The 16,286-nt window shown below is 41.6% G+C and overlaps 1 protein-coding gene across 1 annotated transcript in view; it reads left to right on the forward strand.

Moving 5' to 3' along the window:
* CD109 (CD109 molecule) overlaps positions 1-16,286 on the forward strand; it is a 284,990-nt gene that overhangs the window by 152,074 nt on the left and 116,630 nt on the right. The window contains exons 18-20 of the mRNA XM_040430041.1: positions 9,524-9,584; positions 10,469-10,586; positions 10,676-10,793. Coding sequence (XP_040285975.1) covers positions 9,524-9,584; positions 10,469-10,586; positions 10,676-10,793 — 297 coding nt within the window. The remainder of the gene's footprint in view (positions 1-9,523; positions 9,585-10,468; positions 10,587-10,675; positions 10,794-16,286) is intronic.

Below are 16,286 nucleotides of genomic sequence, written 5' to 3' on the forward strand. Positions count from 1 at the left end.
ACCAGTGCTCACAGCCTTATTTCTGCTCACCAAGCACAACGCCATCTATTTGATAGCAGCTGGGTTTGGTTTTGCATCTCAGCTTCACTTCAATGGGACTAAGCTGTGCCTTGGCCATATGACCAATGAACATGCTATGACATGGCCTACACTAAGCTGAGAGAAGTCAGTGGCGCTATTGCAAGTGCCGGTGCCTCTTAAAACAGCTGAATGGCAAGTGTCTTGGTTGTCAGGCCCCCATCGATCAGATACTGACGACATATCCAGAGGATAAATCATCAGTAAAAAAGTCTTGGAAAACTCCTTTAACCCGATCACCTGCAGCGGGCGCCATGACTGGCAGATCTCTGCTGTTTCAAACAGCAGAGACCTGCGGCTAATTACCAAAACAGCAGAGAACTGCGGCTAATTACCGTGACCGGTAATAATGCAGATCGCAGTAATTACATGCTTGAGATGCCGTGACCAAGTGAGATCACGGCATCTAAATGCGCAAAAATTCCTACCGTTGCCCCGTGTGGCCGATTGGGGCATCGGTAGTTGCACTGAACACTTTTAGCCTCGCTGACGAGGCTGAAAGAGTTAATGCTGCAATTATTATTTTGGCCACCAGATGGCAGGCCAGGATAAGAAATTAGCAATATTGACTTATGCATGTGTAATCACAGATGTGCAGTATATCAGAGGGTTTTTCCACCCTAACCAAAAAGCTGTATTTTTGTCCTAAATGTGACAGTGACTTATGCACGTGTAATCCCAGATGTGCAGTATATCAGAGGGTTTTTTCACCCCAGTAAGAAAAAAGCTGTATTTCTGTCCTAAATGTGACAGTGACTTATGCACGTGTAATCACAGATGTGCAGTATATTAGAGGCTTTTTTCACCCCAGTAACCAAAAAGCTGTATTTCTGTCCTAAATGTGTGACAGTGACTTATGCACGTGTAATCACAGATGTGCAGTATGTAACCAAAAAGCTGTATTTCTGTCCTAAATGTGACAGTGACTTATGCACGTGTAATCACAGATGTGCATTATATTACAGGCTTTTTTCACCCCAGTAACCAAAAAGCTGTATTTCTGTCCTAAATGTGACAGTGACTTATGCACGTGTAATCACAGATGTGCAGTATATTAGAGGGTTTTTTCACCCCAGTAACCAAAAAGCTGTATTTCTGATCTAAATGTGACAGTCACTTATGCTTGTCTAATCCCATATGTGCAGTATATTAGAGGGTTTTTTCACCCCAGTATGCCAAAGCTGTATTTCTGGACTTGCAGATAGCCTATGCTGGTGCACTATCGTTGCATAAAATGGCTGCTGATCAGGTATTGATATGAAGAAATGAAAAAAAAAAGTTTGTTTTCAGTAGTATGATGCTTGTTGATTGGCTGCTTTGCAGCCTTTCAAAAAGCGCCATAAAAATCGCCAAACACCGAACCCGAACTTTTACTTAAATGTTCGGGTCCGGGTGCCGAAAAACCTAAAGTTCGGTACGAACCCGAACTTTACAGTTCGGGTTCGCTCAACTCTATTTATAGGCTCATATATAAGCCACAAAAAATGTAAAATAAAATTAAAAAATATATTCAAAAAATAAAAAATATAAAAGTTTAAATCACCCTCCTTTCCGTAAAATTGAAAAATAAATACCTAAACAACAATAAATATTAACATCATGGGTATCACTCCGACTGAAAATGCCCATACTATTAAAATAGAAAAAAAATTCTAATACGGCGAATGGCATAATGGAAAAAAGGGTCAAAATGGCCTATTTGCCATTTTTTCATTGCTTCTCTTACCCCAAAAAAGTAATAAAATGTGATAAAAAAGTCACGCACACTCCAAAATGTATCAATAAAAACTACAGATTGTTCCACAAAAAAATGATCCCCTAAACAGCTCAGTAGATATAAGTATAAAAAAGTTATAGGGGTCAGAATTTGGTGATGTAAAAACATATTTTTAATCAAAGTTTAAATTTAGTTTTACACTATTTAGACATAAAGAACCTATACATATGGGGTATAGTTGTAATCGCACTGACCCAGAAAATGATGGGCATGGGTCAGTTTTGCTGCAAACAAAACGGTGTGGGAACAAAACCCGTAAAACGGAGGAGGAATTGCGGGTTTTTTCCTAATTCCACCCCATTTGGAAATTTTTAACCGCTTCCCACTACATTTTATGCCATAATTAATGGTGGCATTAGACAGTACAACTTGGCCCGCAAAAAATAAGCCCTTATACAGCTATGTGACAAGAAATATAAAAAAGTTATGGCTCAAGGAAAATAGGGAAAAAAATGAAAACGCGAAAACGAAAAAAGAAAAAACTCAGGTATCATAAGGGTTAAAGGTGTTTTAATGGAACAGTAGTCGTGCAAGTACAGTATTTTGCCACTCTAATAACTTTTTATGGAACTGACAGAGGTAGCCTAGTAGGTTACTTAGGCTGTTTTGGTCAGTCCTATAGATTTGGAATAGAAAAGTAGCATGTATACTCCATTCAAATGGGAGTCAGAGGCCCCCTTTCTTGTGAATGGTGGAGATCCTGGCACTGAAACCCTTAACAATCAGACAATTATCACTTATGCTCTGGTTTACTGGAAAGACCCATTCAATGGTGATGTTAAAGGTTAAATTCATAGATCTGGTAATTATAATTTGCTATATATGAGTGCATATGTGATAAGAAGTGCAATAAATAATTATTGTGATGAAGTAAGGGCGTGTATAGTAGAAAACATCATATGTTGACTTAAAACTGAAAGAAGGTAAATTAATTATTTTGTCTGGTGTACACTTAAAGGGGTTGTTCAGCTTCACATAATGTACTCTTTTTAAATACCCACCACCCAGTAGGACCCATTGAGGGAAGCATACTTACTAGCCCCCTGATGCTTAGTTTTGGCTCACTGCTGTCTTCACGGTGCTTCAGTCCCTGTGTGTAAAATTCTCGAACAGATAGGGTCACGTGCGCCACTGCAGCTACTGACTGGCTGCAGCAGTGACATGTCTAAAAGCATCACGTCAACCAGCAGTGATGCGCTGCTGGACAGCATGTCAATATTGTTCTCAGTCATTGGCTGTAGCAGTTCATGTAACCCTGTCCATGCCAGAGTTTTCCATGCGGGGGACTGAAGCACAGTGAAGACATCAGTGGACCCACAGAGCTTGAACCGAGCATACAGAAGCAGGTAAATATAGTTCCCTAGACAGGTCCCCCTGGGTGTGTGTGGGGGATATTAAAAAAGCTACATGAAGTTGGATACCCCCTTTAAGGAGTCTTTAAATGCAAGTGGTGGACATATCTGTCAGGATGAGCAAACAATGAAAGATAAAGGCAAGAACACAAGAGAAATTTGAAGAATTTAACTAATAGCCCAAAATGTAATCCTGTGTACAGGAAAGTCCCTGCATGGAACACAGTAAGTTCCCAAGTCATGATGCAAGTGACATCCACTATTGGGAAGACAACAAGGTCCTACACCGAACAATAATCAGTGCAAATGATGTGTAAGAAGATCTAAAAGAGGCACACAGGTGGATATTTACTAAGACTGGAGATTTAGATGCCGGTCTTAGTCCATGTCTGCTGCTGCTTGATGCGCCTAAGTTATGTAGAGGCGCCGGCCTCTACATAACTTAGGCGCTTTACTGGCGGCATTGCAACTTGACAAAATCTACGCCAGCCAAAAAACGGATAGAAAATGATGAATCAAATGGACCTGCTGGCTCGCTCCCTTCCCCGCTTACGCCACAACCTCTTTTTCTGCCACCTCAGAAAAGTGGCTTGAGCAGAGAAAAGTCACGGATTCGGCCACAGCTGACCTTTGCGACCAAATCTGAGACAAAAGTATGCCAAAAAGTTGCGTACTTCCCATAATAAATGACCCCCCACAGTACATCCAATTAAATAGAAAAATAACATTCACAGCAGACGGTTGCAGGGAACTTCCTCTTGAATAATCATTGGTGGCCAGTGGGTATACCAGAGTGTCAGCACATTGCTGACACTCTGGTATAAACGGCTGACATCTGTGCTGCTATGTCAGCCGTTTAACCCTTTCCATACCACGGTCCGTACGGACCGCTGTATAGAAAAGGTTAACAGTCAGGGAGCTCCCTCCCTCTCCCATCGGAGGGCTGCTGTACCTTTGCAGCCCCCCGATGGGAGAGGGAGGGAGCCCCCAGACAGGCCCCCTCCTTCCCCTTCCCCGTCTGCTCAGTTGTGGCAGACGCGGAAGGTTCCCATGGCAACAGCACACCTTCTCAGGCATCCTGCTGTCCATGGTGCTGAACAGATCTGTGCTAAAGGCATAGATCTGGTGGGTCTGGGTCAAAAAAAGTAAAAAAAAGTGAAAAAAGTAAAGATAAAAAAACACACATTTATCACTGAATAAAAATTATAAAAATTTAATACACTACACATATTAGGTATCGCTGCGTCCGTAACGACCTGATCTATAAAACAGTCATGTTACTTTCCCCGCACAGTGAACGCCATAAAAATAAAAACTATGAGGAAATATTAATTTTGCCCACCTTACTTCCTAAAAAAGGTAATAAAAGTGATCAAAAAAGTTGCATGTATGCCAAAATAGTACCAATCAAACCGTCACCTCATCCCGCAAAAAATGAGCCCCTACATGATACAATCGCCTAAAAAGTGAAGAAACTATGGCTCTCAGACTATGGAGACACTAAAACATGATTTTTTTTTGTAGCAAAAATGATATTATTGTGTAAAACCTAGATAAATTAAAAAAAGGTAGACATATTAGGTATTGCCACGTCCGTAAGAACCTGCTCTATAAAAATACCACATGACCTAACCCCTCAGGTGAACACTGTAAAAAAGATTAAATAAAAACGGTGTCACATAAAGTGTAATAGCAAGCGATCAAAAAGTCATATGCGCCCCAAAATAGTACCAATCTAACCGTCATCTCATCCCACAAAAATTATTCCCAACCTGAGACAATCGACCTAAAAACTGAAAAAACTATGGCTCTCAGACTATGGAGACACTAAAACATGATTTTTTTTTGTATCAAAAATGATATTATTGTGTAAAACCTAGATAAATTTAAAAAAGGTAGACATATTAGGTATTGCCACGTCCGTAAGAACCTGCTCTATAAAAATACCACATAACCTAACCACTCAGATGAACACTGTAAATTTTTTTTTAATAAAAACGGTGTCAAAAAAGCTATTTTTTTGTTACCTTACATCACAAAAAGTGTAATAGCAAGCGATCAAAAAATCATATGCAGCCCAAAATAGTACCAATCTAACCGTCATCTCATCCCACAAAAATGATACCGAACCTGAGACAATCGCCTAAAAACTGAAAAAACTATGGCTTTCAGACTATGGAGACACTAAAACATGATTTTTTTTTGTTTCAAAAATGATATTATTGTGTAAAACCTAAATAAATAAAAAAAAGTACACATATTAGGTATTTCCGCGTCTGTAAGAACCTGCTCTGTAAAAATAGCACATGATCTAACCTGTCAGATGAACGTTGTAAATAATAAAAAATAAAAACAGTGCCAAAACAGCAATTTTTTGGCAAATTTTCCATTTTAATCCATTTTTTCCCGTAACAAAGCAAGGGTTAACAGCCAAAAAAAACTCAATATTTATTGCCCTGATTCTGTAGTTTATATAAATGCCCCATATGTGGTCGTAAACTGCTGTATGGCCACACGGCAGGGCGCAGAAGGAAAGGAGCGCCATATGGTTTTTGGAAGGCAGTTTTTGCTGGACTGGTTTTTTGACACCATGTCCCATTTGAAGCCCCCCCTGATGCACCCCTAGAGTAGAAACTCCAAAAAGTGACCCCATTTTGGAAACTACACCCCTCAACGTTTTGGAGTTTCTACTCTAGGGGTGCATCAGGGGGGTTTCAAATGGGACATGGTGTCAAAAAAAACAGTCCTGCAAAATCTGCCTTCCAAAAACCGTATGGTATTCCTTTCCTTCTGCGCCCTGCCGTGTGCCCGTACAGCAGTTTACGACCACATATGGGGTGTTTCTGTAAACTACAGAATCAGGGCCATAAATAATGAGTTTTGTTTGGCTGTTAATCCTTGCTTTGTTACTGGAAAAAATGGATTAAAATTGAAAATTTGCATAAAAAATTCTGAAATTTCATCTCTTTTGCCAATAACTCTTGTGGAACACCTAAAGGGTTAACAAAGTTTGTAAAATCAGTTTTGAATACCTTGAGGGGTGTAGTTTCCAAAATGGGGTCATTTTTGGGTGGTTTCAATTATGTAATCCTCACAAAGTGACTTCAGACCTGAACTGGTCCTTAAAAAATGGGTTTTGGAAATTTTCTGAAAAATGCTTCTAAACTTCTAAGCCTTGTAACGTCCCCAAAAAATAAAATGTCATTCCCAAAATGATCCAAACATGAAGTAGACATATGGGGAATGTAAAGTAATAACTATTTTTGGAGGTATTACTATGTATTATAGAAGTAGAGAAATTGAAACTTTGAAATTTTCAAATTTTTCAAAATTTTTCGTAAATTTGGTATTTTTTTATAAATAAAAATGAATTTTTTTTTACTCCATTTTACCAGTGTCATGAAGTACAATATGTGACGAAAAAACGATCTCAGAACGGCCTGGATAAGTAAAAGCGTTTTAAAGTTATTCACACATAAACTGACATGACATCAGATTTGCAAAAAATAGCCTTAAGGTGAAAAATGGCTTGGTCCTGAAAGGGTTAATAGAAGAATATTGGAGAGAGAGAGTGCAGGGGGAGTGCAGGAAGATTTATTCTGCGTCAGTTTTATTTATTTATTCCTACCTTTAAAGATTCCTATGTCAGCCATAAACTAAGATATGTACTGTATTTTTCACCCTAAAAGACGCACCCCCCCAAAAAAAAAAGTGTGGGGGGGAAATGGCAGTGCGTATTATGGGGCAAATGCTGAAATTTTTACTTTGCACTGATACATCGCCGGCCGCGATGCTGCACAGCGCGGCATGTGATGTATCAGCGGGGAGGGAAGAGGGGCTGGAGGCCGGCAACTTGTGTTGGAATCACAGCGGGGCCTGCTGCAGTCACTGTTCTCTATTACACCGGGCCCTGCTCACAGTAGTATTTATTAATGGAAGTCATGGGTAAAGCTTTGTTAAGGTATAGCAATCCTCTGCAGCAGTAGCACACGAAGTACTCACTACGAAACTCCCGTAGCAGGCAGGCTGTACGGTCACTCACTTCCTCACGCGCATGCTTCTCCCACTTTATGAATGAAGCAGGCGGAGCAGGCACGTGACGGAGTGAGTGACATTACTCTGTCGGCCGCCCTGCCTGCTACGGGAGTTTCATAGTGAGTACTACGAGCGCTACTGCTGCAGAGGATTGCTATACCTTAACAAAGATTTAGGATGCAATGGAGTGTGGCGGAGCTCATCTGAATCACCACCAGCGGAAGCCCGGAAAAAGTGCCAGGAACCAGGCGTGGACGAAAGCAACAAAAGAAGGTAATCCAGCTTCCAGGATAGCAGTAGTAAACGTGATAATCTTTATTTCATAGGTGCAGAATAAAATCCAACATGTACATCTAAGCGTTTCGGATCGTCAGGTTCTGATCCTTACTCATGACGATCCGAAACGCTTAGATGTACATGTTGGATTTTATTCTGCACCTATGAAATAAAGATTATCACGTTTACTACTGCCATCCTGGAAGCTGGATTACCTTATTTTGTTAACAAAGCTTTACCCATGACTTCACTTAATAAATACTGCTGTGAGCAGGTCACAGTGTAATAGAGAACAGTGACTGCAACGGGCCCTGCCGTGATTCCAACACAAGTTGCCGGTCTCCACCCCCTGTATTGGGGGGTCACTATTTACACAAGGATAATGTTATGGGGGGGATCTGTGGATGACACATATATATCATAAGATGCTATATATGTGTCATCCACAGATCCTCCCATAGCAGTGTCATCCACAGATTCCCCCATAACAGTGTCATACACAGATCCCCCCCTAACAGTGTCATCCAAATATCCCCCCATAACAGTGTCATCCACAGATCCCCCCATAACAGTGTCATCCACAGATCCCCCAAAACAGTGCGTCATCCACAGATCCCCTCCATAACAGTGTCATCCACAGATCCCTCATAACAGTGTCATCCACAGACCACCATTAGTTAAAAACCCACCAAAAGCACACCTTTTGGTTAAAAATTTTTTTTTCTTATTTTCCTCCTCAAAAACCTATTATAGGGCAAAAAATAGGATAATTTAATACCAATAAGATGGAAGCCTTTATTATTCCTCTGCCAGCCTGCCAACCAATACCATCCAGTCTGCACCCTCTAGTGGGGCCAGGTCTTAATGATGGACATCTTCACCTTTTTCTGGCTTTACTTCTTCCAAATCATCCTTCAAATTCTCCATGTCCTAGAAAAGTCAGCAAGATGCAAAGAGAGGAGGAGCTGGGTGTTCCTGATGACATATTCTCATCGATATTAGATAATGTGGAAGAGGAGGAAAAGCAGATGGCAGAAAAAGGGCTCCCACCTGATAGCGCTGGGGTTGGAGAATTCAGATTGCAGGCAAGAGCAGCAATAATATGCATATTGCTCCCCCCTCCCCCTAAACAGCCAAACCCCATACCAGTAACAGCCCCTGTTTAAAGGTACCAATGGGCCATTAACAATAAAGGACTATACAGTATGGTCTTTATTATTAACTGAAAGGCAGCTGTGGGCTAATTGGCCGTGTAGTTCTTCACCGCAGCTTGCCACAACCCTCCAGCAGCGCGCCTACTCTGTGTCGCCATACCCTGAGGCATAGTGGCCTGGGTATATCTGATTTATAGCGATTCATGACAAATTAATTCTGAACAAATCAAATCAAATTTTTGGGCAAACCAGCACAGCTGCCAAATCAAATTTTTCTAAACTTTGCTAATTTCTAACTTTTATGATAACCTGATTGATGAGGATCAATGACCAATTATGCTGGCCAATTATTTTACTATGGTTTTGAAGTGAGCAAATTGTGATGATAATTGGCCAGTGTACACAAGCCTTTATATATTTTTAGATATTTATGAAGTAAATTATATAATTTATACTGTTTGACAGATTTGTAATTGGAGATTCTTAACGTGAGAAAGGACATTGTCTTAAAGCACCCATATCTTTCTACCTTATTATGCAATCCGAAATTCTCATAAAAAAATGTAATGACATTAATTGTTGCACCCCTATGCATTTTTTTTCCAGAGCTAACAAAATGGTATGAGCGTTTTAAAATTTTATGTTGTTATATGTTATGTGCTGTTGTATTCTATGTGTTATTTGCTGTCATATTTTATGTTATGTGCGGTTTTATTTAATATATGTGCTGTTGTATTTTATATGTTATGTATATGTTTTATTGTATATGTTATGTGCTGTTTTATCTTATGAGTAAGATTATATACAATGGATTCTTTCAGGGTAATTCTGATATGTGCATTTTCTTATAGAGATGTAATATAGGAGTTCTTACAGATGCCATCCTTGAGAAAGAAGATGAATATGATATATGTAAGTGTTAGAAGCTTGATAGCTTCAAAAGAGCTTTAGACAAAAATTTGCTGGCAAATTTTTTGGGGCCAAATACTTGGAAAGCGTGGGGTGAAAGTTTCCACTCAAAACATAGTCTATGACATTCCCCGAGTCACAGGAGGCAGCTGTGCAAAATTTTGGGATTGTAAATGCGAAGGTGCGGATTCCTTTAGCGGACATACATACATATATACACTTAGCTTTATATATTAAATATATACAATAAAATCTTAACTAACACACTATAGTTAAATATACATATTAGGCCTCATGCACACAACAGTATTTTTTCACGGTCCAGCAAAACGGGGTTCCGTTGTTCCGTGATCCGTTTCCGTTTTTTTTTTTCGTGTGTCTTCCTTGATTTTTGGAGGATCACCAGACATGAAAAGTGAAAAAAAAATCTAAGTCAAGTTTGCCTTGAAAATGATAGGAAAAAAACGGACACGGATCACGGACGCGGATGACAATCTTGTGTGCCTCCGTGTTTTTTCACGGACCCATTGACTTGATGGGTCCGCGAACCGTTGTCCGTGAAAAAAATAGGACAGGTCCTATTTTTTTGATGGACTGGAAACACGGATCACGGACGCGGATGACAAACGGTGCATTTTTCGAGTTTTCAACGGACCCATTGAAAGTCAATGGGTCCGCAGAAAATCACGGAAAACGGAACAACGGACACGGAACCCAACAACGGTCGTGTGCATGAGGCCTAACAGTGCTAATTACAAAACCCAGTACCCAAATCACAGCTACATGCCATTCTTAAATCACCCACAACTATGCAGATACAAAAATACACACACAGAGCTCCTTAACCTTATTCTATTTCAGAAAATCTCCCTTTTTTTTTGTTACAGTGGTGAAATCATACCCTAGATCGGACTTCTTGCCCACTTGGCATTCTAATGATTTTGGTGGTTTTCGTATCAGATCTTATTTTCCTGAGACATGGATTTGGGAGAATATTATTTCAGGGTAAAAAGCAATGTGTTGTCATATCTCAGAGTCATTTATGTATTATAATCATATCATATGACCCATGATGTATTTTCTAATATTTTTAGACGACAAACCTCTCTACAAATAGACACTGTTGTACCAGATACCATCACCACGTGGATCACAAAAGCATTTGTCATTTCTGAGAATTTAGGATTTGGAATTTTGGAATCTTCTGTGCAGGTAATTGTCACTACACAGAGCACTTCTTATACACTGCGTGCAGAATTATTAGGCAAATGAGTATTTTGACCACATCATCCTCTTTATGCATGTTGTCTTACTCCAAGCTGTATAGGCTCGAAAGCCTACTACCAATTAAGCATATTAGGTGATGTGCATCTCTGTAATGAGAAGGGGTGTGGTCTAATGACATCAACACCCTATATCAGGTGTGCATAATTATTAGGTAACTTCCTTTCTTTTGGCAAAATGGGTCAAAAGAAGGACTTGACAGGCTCAGAAAAGTCAAAAATAGTGAGATATCTTGCAGAGGGATGCAGCACTCTTAAAATTGCAAAGCTTCTGAAGCGTGATCATCGAACAATCAAGCGTTTCATTCAAAATAGTCAACAGGTTCGCAAGAAGCGTGTGGAAAAACCAAGGCGCAAAATAACTGCCCATGAACTGAGAAAAGTCAAGCGTGCAGCTGCCAAGATGCCACTTGCCACCAGTTTGGCCATATTTCAGAGCTGCAACATCACTGGAGTGCCCAAAAGCACAAGGTGTGCAATACTCAGAGACATGGCCAAGGTAAGAAAGGCTGAAAGACGACCACCACTGAACAAGACACACAAGCTGAAACGTCAAGACTGGGCCAAGAAATATCTCAAGACTGATTTTTCTAAGGTTTTATGGACTGATGAAATGAGAGTGAGTCTTGATGGGCCAGATGGATGGGCCCGTGGCTGGATTGGTAAAGGGCAGAGAGCTCCAGTCCGACTCAGACGCCAGCAAGGTGGAGGTGGAGTACTGGTTTGGGCTGGTATCATCAAAGATGAGCTTGTGGGGCCTTTTCGGGTTGAGGATGGAGTCAAGCTCAACTCCCAGTCCTACTGCCAGTTTCTGGAAGACACCTTCTTCAAGCAGTTGTACAGGAAGAAGTCTGCATCCTTCAAGAAAAACATGATTTTCATGCAGGACAATGCTCCATCACACGCGTCCAAGTACTCCACAGCGTGGCTGGCAAGAAAGGGTATAAAAGAAGAAAATCTAATGACATGGCCTCCTTGTTCACCTGATCTGAACCCCATTGAGAACCTGTGGTCCATCATCAAATGTGAGATTTACAAGGAGGGAAAACAGTACACCTCTCTGAACAGTGTCTGGGAGGCTGTGGTTGCTGCTGCACGCAATGTTGATGGTGAACAGATCAAAACACTGACAGAATCCATGGATGGCAGGCTTTTGAGTGTCCTTGCAAAGAAAGGTGGCTATATTGGTCACTGATTTGTTTTTGTTTTGTTTTTGAATGTCAGAAATGTATATTTGTGAATGTTGAGATGTTATATTGGTTTCACTGGTAAAAATAAATAATTGAAATGGGTATATATTTGTTTTTTGTTAAGTTGCCTAATAATTATGCACAGTAATAGTCACCTGCACACACAGATATCCCCGTAAAATAGCTAAAACTAAAAACTACTTCCAAAAATATTCAGCTTTGATATTAATGAGTTTTTTGGGTTCATTGAGAACATGGTTGTTGTTCAATAAAAAAATTAATCCTCAAAAATACAACTTGCCTAATAATTCTGCACTCCCTGTAGTTGCTGTGTACACAGCTGAATTAATAATATCATCTTTACAGTCGTTTCCTACACAAGAGAGCATACGTTTTCAGCCACCTTCTGAGCATGCATTGAATATGCATTGAGAAAATATCCACTTTGGCATATGTACAGTGAATTAATTTAACCTACCCTGTACCTACCCTGTACCAATGGTTTTTCTAGGATATATGGACATTGTAGGAACGCATGCCAGAACTACTCTGTAATTAAATGGCTGACAGGAAAGCAGCATATAGGCACACATTTCTGCTGAAAATGTAGATTGTGTGTCTATTTGCACCTTCCTGCAAGTCAAGCTTGCAGTAATCAATAGTGATGAGCGGCAGGGGTCATATTCGAATTCGTGATATTTTGTGAATATTTTGTAGAATATTCGCGAATTTGAATATTCGTTAAATTCAAAAAAAAAATTTACTCGAAAAATCGGCAAGGTAATGATCGCGTAATATGCGAATATGTGAATTTTCGTAATGCTAATTTTTATCGCGAATTTAAAAACATGATTCCTCCCTGCTTTTTGCTTGTGGGCCAATGAGCCAAATTTAATTTTTGATAACTTCTGCTCATCGCTACAAAAAATCCCCAGTGGGACGAATTGTGCTCACCTGCTTGTGTAGTGCAAAGTTAGCCACAACTCTATTGTATGCAAATGGGGCAGATATATTGGTTGGTGCAGCCGATGTCTTCAGTGTCCCCCACAAGAGGTAGCCAACCAACAAGAGGAATAGAAAACCATATCAGGAATGACAAAGATATTTAGACCTAGTTGGTCTGACCATGAGTGGACATTTTTGGTGCAAGTTTATGATCACCTTGATAGTGAGCTAAATATCTTTATTTCAATACAATGATAAGACTGATTACAGGCAATGCGTTTCAAAGTACAAGGAATCCTTATTTGAACAATTATTATTTTTTTAAACTTACACTAGCCACTAGCTGAAGGACCCGGCTCCGCTCGGGTATATTTAATCTATTTAATTTAATGCTTGTGTGTGTCGTTAAAAGATATCAAGACTCTCCACTATAACAGTGGCATCTACAGCACCCCACCCCCAAAACAGTGACCTCCACAGCCCCCCACCCCTTAACACTGACCCCCCCACAGTGCCCTGTCCCTTATAATTGGACCTCCATAGCAGCCCACCCCCTTAACTTTGACCTTTACAGCAGCCTTCCCCTTTAACAGTGACTTTCACAGCATACCACCCCCTTGACAGTGACCTCCACAGGGGCCCGCCCTCTTTACAGTGGCCTTTATTGGACCGGGGGCGTGTCCTTTTGAACAGCTCACTCTAAGACAGCAGCACTGTTCTGTCTGAGTGTGAGCTGCAGGGAGAAAGTCACCCTCCCTCGCACCTCTGCAGCTGACAGAAGTAGATTTTTACCTTCATTTTTTCAATCCCGGTCGGCTGAGGAGTGGGAGGGGGTGTGGCCTAACCGGAGGGGGGAGAATGTCCTTTTGAACAGCTCACTCTAAGACAGCAGCACTGTGCTGTCTGAGTGTAAGCTGCAGGGAGAAAGTCACCCTCCCTCCCACTCCTGCAGCTGACAGAAGTTCATTTTTAACTTCATTTTTTCAATCTCTGTCGGCTCAGGAGTGGGAGGGGCGTGGCCTAACCAGATAAGGGGCATGGCTTAGCGGGACCTGGGGCAGGGTTTTAAGTCTTTTGAGGGTGGACACATTGTGGCAGGGAGCCTGTCTGGGCTCCTTCCTTCAAGAGTGATGCCCCTCTGGGCACCTTACTGGCTCATTTGCATACCAAATAAACAGGATTTTCAGAGGATAAAAACATCTATTGCTGGAAAAAAAGCACATCTTGAAATAAGGTACTAAGTGCTTTTAAGCCATAGCTTTACTTCAATAGCAATTATCCTTGTGATAGATTTCCTTTAAAGCTCTCCTACAGCAGTGAAGATAAATGGTTAGGTTGCTATGGGAACCTGGAGTAAAACTGTGCATGTGGAGGCTGGAGGACCTGCAAGCTTCTATTGGCTGATAAGGTTTATGTGACCAAGCTTCTATTGGCTAATGCATTTTTGGGGAATATCTCAGGAACGTTTTGTCATAGAGAGCTGAGACCTGGTCTAAAACCTTCCAGGACATCTGATGTACCTGTGTGCCAAATTTTGTGATTGTAAATGCGACAATGCGGATTCCTTTAGGACATACATACATACACACATACACTTAGCTTTATATATTAGACTAGCTGAAGGACCCGGCTTCGCTCGGGTATATTTAATCTATTTCATTTATTATTTGTGTGTGTCGTTAAAAGATATCAAGACTATCCACTATAACAGTGACATCTACAGCACCCCACCCCCAAAACAGTGACCTCCACAGCTCCCCACCCCTTAACACTGACCCCCCCACAGTGCCCCGTCCCTTATAATTGGACCTTCACAGCAGCCCACCCCTTAACTTTGACCTTTACAGCAGCCTTCCACTTTAACAGTGACTTTCACAGCATACCACCCCCTTGACAGTGACCTCCACAGTGGCCCGCCCTCTTAACAGTGGCCTTTACTGGATCGTGGGCGTGTCCTTTTGAACAGCTCACTCTAAGACAGCAGCACTGTACTGTCTAAGTGTGAGCTGCAAGGAGAAAGTCACCCTCCCTCCCACCTCTGCAGCTGACAAAAGTTCATTTTTACCTTCATTTTATCAATCCCTGTCGGCTGAGGAGTGGAGGGGGCGTGGCCTTACCAGATCGTGGCATGGCTTAGCGCGACCTAGAAGTTGATTTTTAACTTCATATTTTCAATCTCAGTCGGCTGAGGAAGGGGGCGTGGCCTAACCATAACGGGGGCATCTCCTTTTGAACAGCTCACTCTAAGGGTCCATTCACATGTCCGTAGAATAGGTCCGCATCCGTTCCGCAAATATGCGGAACAGGTGCGGACCCATTCATTCTCTATGGAGCCGGAAGAGATGCGGACAGCACACAGTGTGCTGTCCGCATCAGCAGTATCGGAGCGTGGCCCCGATCTTCCAGTCCGCAGCTCCGAAAAAAAATAGAGCATGTCCTATTCTTGTTCGCAATTTCGGACAAGAATAGGCATTTCTATGGGGGTGCCAGCCGGGTGTATTGCGGATCCGCAATGCACTATGGACGTTTGAATGAATGGAGCCTAAGGCAGCAGCACTGTGCTGTCTGAGTGTAAGCTGCAGGGAGAAAGTGACCCTCCCTCCCACCCTTGCAGCTGACTGAAGTGGATTTTTACCTTTACTTTTTCAATCCCCGTTGGCTCAGGAGTGAGAGGGGGCGTGGCCTAACCAGATCAGAAGTGGCTTATCAGAACCTGGGGGCGGGGTTTTAAGTCTTTTGAAGGTGGACACATTGTGGCAGTGGGCGTGTCTGGGCTCCTTCCTGCAAGAGTGACGCCCCTTTGGGCACCTTACTGGCTCATTTGCATACCAAATAAACTGGATTTTCAGAGGATAAAAACATCTATTACTGGAACAAAAGCACATCGTGAAATAAGGTACTAAGTGCTATTAGGCCATGGCTTTACTTCAATAGCGATTATCCTTGTGACAGATTTCCTTTAACCACTTGCCGCAACTGTAACGCCAAAAGGCGTCATCGCGGAGGCTCCCCCAGGCTACGCTAACGCCGATTGGCGTCATCTCGCGTGAGCCGAGATTTCCTGTGAACGCGCGCACACAGGCGCGCGCGCTCACAGGAACGGAAGGTAAGAGAGTATATCTCCAGCCTGCCAGCGGCGATGTTTTTTTTAACCCCTGAAAGGTATATCAGACGCTGTTTTGATAACAGCGTCTAATATACCTGCTACCTGGTCCTCTGGTGGTCCCCTTTGTTTGGATTGACCACCAGAGGACACAGGTAGCTCAGTAATATGTTGCACCAAGCAC

The sequence above is a fragment of the Bufo bufo genome, chromosome 4 (assembly GCF_905171765.1).
Source record: "Bufo bufo chromosome 4, aBufBuf1.1, whole genome shotgun sequence".
Classification (NCBI taxonomy): domain Eukaryota; kingdom Metazoa; phylum Chordata; class Amphibia; order Anura; family Bufonidae; genus Bufo; species Bufo bufo.